Below are 6,000 nucleotides of genomic sequence, written 5' to 3' on the forward strand. Positions count from 1 at the left end.
ATTTGAATAAATGTGCAGACTGAGCACCCAAGGAGGATTTGAAATCCAGGTTTTTAAAGATATCTGTGAGAGAAAAACAAAGATTGATGGGCTGATACTTTTCTATTCCCCTTTAACTTTGAGCTTCATTGCTGCTTTGCTCTGTCTCCTGAGGTTCATTCTTCAACAAGCAATTATTTCGTTTGACATGAAGTGGTGAATGCTCCAACCCTGGCAGTGTTCAAGGCCAGGCTGGACAGAGCCTTGGGCGACATGGTCTAGTGTGAGGTGTCCCTGCCCATGGCAGGGGGTTGGAACTAGATGATCTTAAGGTCCTTTCCAACCCAAACCATTCTACAGTTCTATGTCCCATTGTGTAAAGTCGGACAGTATTTACAGGAATTCAATACACACAAGAGAAGTAACTATTCCAGAACTGAAACAGCTTCTATCCACATGATGACCATCAGAGCTTGACTACTCTGCAGAGAGCTGGTAAAAATATAACAGTGGAAATTTGTTTTCTCAGACCAAGAGTCAAGCAATCCCTGTTATTTCTTTGGGAACTATCTGCCCAACAGAGAAGCAACAGGGAGCATAACATAGAAATGCACAGCAAGATTAAAACCACTTCAGCTGAGGTGCTCACTGAAATCCAGCAGAGGAGAAATGGAGATTTTAAGCCTGACCCAAACACCAGCTGAAACCCTCCCACTAACCTCAGCAGGCTTTCTGTTGGCGTCCCTTCTGCCTACAGCCTAAGTGGGGGTCCTCTCTACCCCAGAGACTCTGCAGTAATCTTAAACAGACCACAGTCGGGAACTGGGTTTCATCTCTCTGCAGAAGACAGAGAGAGTCCTCGATTAATATTTGTCCGATTGGGAAGAGGAGTGAAGTATTTGCTGACAAAGAGAAATGACAAAAAGTGATATAAAATTACCCCTCTGCCATAACCATTTTATTTGGTTGTCGTCTCTTTATTTCCTAATTATTCCCAACACTGTCTTGGCTTTTTCTCCTGGTATTCAGCTGGCATTTTCCTAGATATACCCACTGAGATACTTCCTGTGTGGTGTTAGGTGATTTGGAGCCCTGCATTCTGCATTTGCGTTCCTCTCCCCACTCCAAGAACATAAAGAAGCCCCACAGAAACCCTGTCCTCAACAAGGAACTCACGCCAATAAACACAAAGCCTGAGTGACCCCTCCACTTACGCATTTTACAAGGTAGACATAAGAAGGACATAGCTAATTACGTCTGTTGACTTTCAGTAATAGAAGAGTATTGGGGAGGAAAAAAAGTCATCAAGAAACATTAAAAATTTTATACATATATATATACTACTCATATGTAATATTAATATACTAATATCTTAACCTTTTTTTTTAAGGGTGCCATTTATTGTAAACATTACACTGAATAAAACATGTGCAGACTTGCCTCACTACAGCCTGAAACTGTTGGTTTACAAAAGAAACAAGAGTGTGTTTTACCTATTGGAATTAAACCAGCATAATTAAAACTGCCTTCCACGAGTCAGACTGCCTGTTTCAGAGGAAAAGCCTCAAAGGTCTTCCTCACTAGGGCAGAAAGCACCTGTGGGAACCCCTCCAGTGAGCTTTGTATCAGAGACAGTGTCTAGCTAAGTCAGCATGCACCATGAAAGAGAACACAGGCTCTGCTTTGGCATGCATGCACTGACAGTGTCTGCTCAAGAAAGGTGCTGACAGGACAGCCTAACAGCCAAACCCAAAACAGTCACCTAAGAGATGATCTCTTGTGGGCTATTAAATGTCCTTTGGGTTTAGTCCTATAAGAGAGGCATGCTTAGACAAATTTTCTACCACATATGGTACTTCTCTCTTATTAAGGTGCTTTGAGAATACATAAACAAACACATAACAGGGCAGTGATGGTGTTTTAACCTGTTTACCAAAATATATCTGTTCACTGGTATATGCGGTATCATTGTAAAACAACTATACATACATTCATCCCGAGGAGTTCAAGTCTGTTACAACAGACCAGCTATTCTGCCTTAGTGATACTTCTCTGTATCTGTGTGTGCAACTCTAACAGCTTATATCCACTGAGAATCTGCCCCAAAGTATCCAGTTTTTCCTGTAGCCTGGAAGCTTACGTTTCTGGCTGAATAATAAGTTTTTCCATATTTCATACTTTATATATAATAATTCCTGGGCTGGGTAGATAAAACAGTGAGATACTATAATCTAGCAACATATTTTCACTGAACAGAGATGGACACATTTCTTCATGGGAGAAATGTTGCTGAAATTAGAGAAGGCTCTTTAAACAACAGGTTCAGCTGAGACTCTGAAATCCCAGGTTGTTCTCCATTGGCAGAGAAACTGGACAATTCCCATGTTCCATTCTGTATTAACTCTGTCCCCCTGTTATCACCAAAGCTAATCACAGACGACATGAAGTACTCAGATTGTCTTGTATCTGTGACATCAAAATGTCAAATTAAGCCGTACCAAGCTTTGTGTTAGCTTGACCTGATTCTGAATGAAGATCTCCGTGTAACCGGGAATACAGACATCGAATGAGTATGTGATGGAAGCAGAATGACTTGATTTTAAAAGCTTATGCTGACCCAAAATGCCCAATCCTAAAACTGTGTAAAACATTAGTAAAGTAAGAAGCTTCTGCAACACGTTCTAACAGCAACAGCAGAGGCCAAAGAAGCTGTGGGCTTCTAGATGACAGCTAGATTTTAAGGCTCAGGAGGAGGTCCTTTCTCATTCTGTTTTTCCTGTTTAAAATGGTCAGAAACTGAGTGAATGTGTCAAGGAAACACAAACAGTACCAATTTCGTATGAGTTAAATCAGGTGTGGTGTGTACCAGAATCAGATGTATTTCACTAGGTTTACCCGGAATCAGGATCTACTCTGGGGCAAACTGCACAGAACAGGTTTCTGTTCGCTACCATGTGGGAAATATATCTACCTCTTGCAATGACCAAGGTTAACTCCCAGTAATGCCAATGGGACATGAGTGTCTCTGCACCAGGGCTGTTATCCATTTCCTGCTATACTTCAGCAGCCTGTAACTCACACTCATTTTGCCCACCAATTTGCATGACAAATTTGCATGACAAATTGGTGCAGGTGGCCCTGCATTTCCACCTACACATTCACTTTTAGGCTACCATACACAGCACCAGCCACTCTGTACCTCTCCCTGCCAGTGCACAAGACCTTCACAAGGAAGTTGTGGGCATGACACTGCATTTGTTTCCCAGACTGCAGGACACAGCACAACAGAAGAGGGACAAGACCAGCAAGGCTGTCTACTCCACCCTGTTTTCCTTAGCAGCTCTGCTTCCTGAAGGATTTTATGGAGCACCCATTCCAACATCTTGAAATGTTGTTAAGAGGCATCTAAGAACTGGATGAAGCTAATACTGAAGCACCGCTCTTACAGAGACTAAGGCATAGCATGTGATGAGCTTAAACAGCAGCGCTTACAGCTCCATGCTCTGATCTACATTCTGCCCAAAGAACTCTGGACATTGAAAGGGCTACACAGGGTCTTTGATTAAGACTGGGTAGTCTCCATCCTTCCCAAACATGTAAATATTTAATTATCCAATACAGATTTCCTCTAGCATACTTTAGATTTTATAATAATCTAACCAACTACTTAAACAACTAAATTCTTTCCTAATTAGGGGGCAACCAAACTGGACTCGGATGTTGTTTACCCTCTAGCACGTTTACTAAAGTTACTTACAACACTGTTGATATCAATAAGACATTGCAATAAGATTCGCATCTAACTAGAAAAATGAATGGCTTTTTAATTCTGCTAGGTAGAGAACTCTCAGTTTTCCCTCTTTATGTAACATGCACAAACTGGTGTTCACAACTGATGGTGATTTCTTCCTCACCTAACAGAGCAGCATAGCTTTTAAGGTATGGATACTGAACAGGGCAGAGGGTATTAAGCAGGATACCACTAAAGAGCACAGAATCAAAAGCTGAACTCAGTCTTCTCCTGGCAAAGTCCACACTATTGACTAAAATGATACTGTCCTCGCAAAATGAGAAAAATACTTAAGTGAGCATAAAGTGTAAGTTTTGTCAATCCAGAAGCAATGTGTGTATTTCAGCATGTTCAGAAATCATTAAAATAAATAAATAAACCCCAAAACCACAACATCTTTAAAAACACTGAGGATGGAAGAAAATAAGTGGTATCCTGCAATCATTGACAGCCATTTGCCCAAAGCAATACAAGAGAGGAGACTGATGTTGAAGCCTTCAGCCTTCCAGACAAAATGTTAGGGTGTTAAAAAAACCAAATTCTTCTGGATTTTGTTTCTGAGATTATACTTTTAGGCTTCATCAAACACTGAGGCAACAAGAAAAAAGAAGCTCAAGGGAGACTGAGCATCTCCTATTGCCACTTGAATCCAGGAGCCAGAGCATTAGACAGAAATAACAAATTCCAGGAGGCCTGCTGTGTGTTTATGACCAGATCCCTGCTCTGACCCAATAGAGCACAGTAGAACATCAGAGCTGGGAGACATATCTTTGTAAAAACACTCTGAGCTTTCCAGCACTGTCTGAAATACTGTTACAGGAAAACAAAACTAAGGATATCCAGCATCTCTGACTGCACAAAATCATTGAGACAATACACCTTGTCATTACTGCCTAGAAATCACGGTTTCTTCTGTAAAAGTAGTAGGGTCAGAACTAGAATGGTGAATAACTACAGTGCTCTCCTTATGTAGCTGTGCTGCCATCACTGATATAACTGGGACTTTTTGTAAGGTTCAGGGGAAATAATATTGCAACTAGACTTGACCAAAACCAACAGTTTCCAAAATTCATGTAACTAACATTTGATTTTGACACAAAAGAGCTTCCTGGATTCTGCACTACTTCAATAAAAGCCTGCTGGGGGCAGGATGGGACAACCACAAGGGGAAAAGTAAGTGTCAACCTAAGCCATCACATAATCTTTCTAAACAGAAAGCAAATCTTTGTGCTCCTGGCCATGCTAGGGAAGGATTTCTCACTCCAGCCATATGTCATTCTTTTCATCCAGACCACAACCTGCAAAACCACCCTTTCAACCTACAACTTCATCTTTAGTTTTCCCTCTGTCTATCGTCCCTTTTCAAGCTGCGTATTTCAGATGTATCCAGGATGCACCCTAGATCTAAAAGGATGAAAGGGACAGACATAGGTCCAAGATCAGGCAAGAGAACAAACAGATCTCTCTTCTAGATCTACGTATGTGTTCTTGAAATCATAAAGCTGTCTTATAGTCAGCATCCTTTACCATTACCATTATACCACCCAACCAGACTTGTGAAGTTAAAAACACACCACCTACTTTTGAAGATCCCATGGTAGGTCCCGGTAGGTCTGGTAGCCTTTCTGACCACCAACCAAGGCTTGACTAAAGTCTGGACTGCGTAGTGAATGCTGCTGGAAGACGCAGGAGTCGCATTGACTGGTGTGACGGGAAGGGAAAGGTGTTGAATGAAGATCCTTCATTGAGGCACAGCTGAGCAACACCCAGCACCCTGTGGGTTATTGCAAAACGAGGCAGCGAACTTCAGAATAAAAACAAACAGAGGCGAGCATGGAGTTGATAAGGACACTATAACCTTCGGATCAGCTCCGCATCAAAGAGTTCCCCAGGCAGAGATGGACAGAGCAGATAAACCAGTCCAGGCAAGATGACTTGTTCTTCACCACAGCAGAACAGGAAGTGCGTGAGATTTCCCTTTTCCAGCACTCCCTTTCTGTCCAGCTTCTATCTCTAGAGCAGGCCTTCTCCTGAGCAGCAGCACCTTCTACCATTCGCCCACTGCAGAACCCACATGGGAGAGGCACCACACTATCCGCAGTGTTAAGCCACTTGCCTCCTGAGACAGCCAGCACAAAAGTTGAACACAAAACCAAACACAGACACAAATGGCTTGGTCAGCCAAGCCTGATCTCCCTCGGTGCTTGCTCTTCCACAGCTGTTCTGGACTC

General features: G+C 42.3%; 1 protein-coding gene across 1 annotated transcript in view; it reads right to left on the reverse strand.

Moving 5' to 3' along the window:
- Nucleotides 1-5,514, reverse strand: part of LOC104407540 (transmembrane protease serine 11E-like) — a 42,705-nt gene extending 37,191 nt beyond the window's left edge. The window contains exon 1 of the mRNA XM_010016854.1: nt 5,351-5,514. Coding sequence (XP_010015156.1) covers nt 5,351-5,514 — 164 coding nt within the window. The remainder of the gene's footprint in view (nt 1-5,350) is intronic.
- Between the last annotated feature and the right edge of the window lie 486 nt (nt 5,515-6,000).

The sequence above is a fragment of the Nestor notabilis genome, unplaced genomic scaffold (assembly GCF_000696875.1).
Source record: "Nestor notabilis isolate BGI_N333 unplaced genomic scaffold, ASM69687v1 scaffold10986, whole genome shotgun sequence".
Classification (NCBI taxonomy): Eukaryota; Metazoa; Chordata; class Aves; order Psittaciformes; family Psittacidae; genus Nestor; species Nestor notabilis.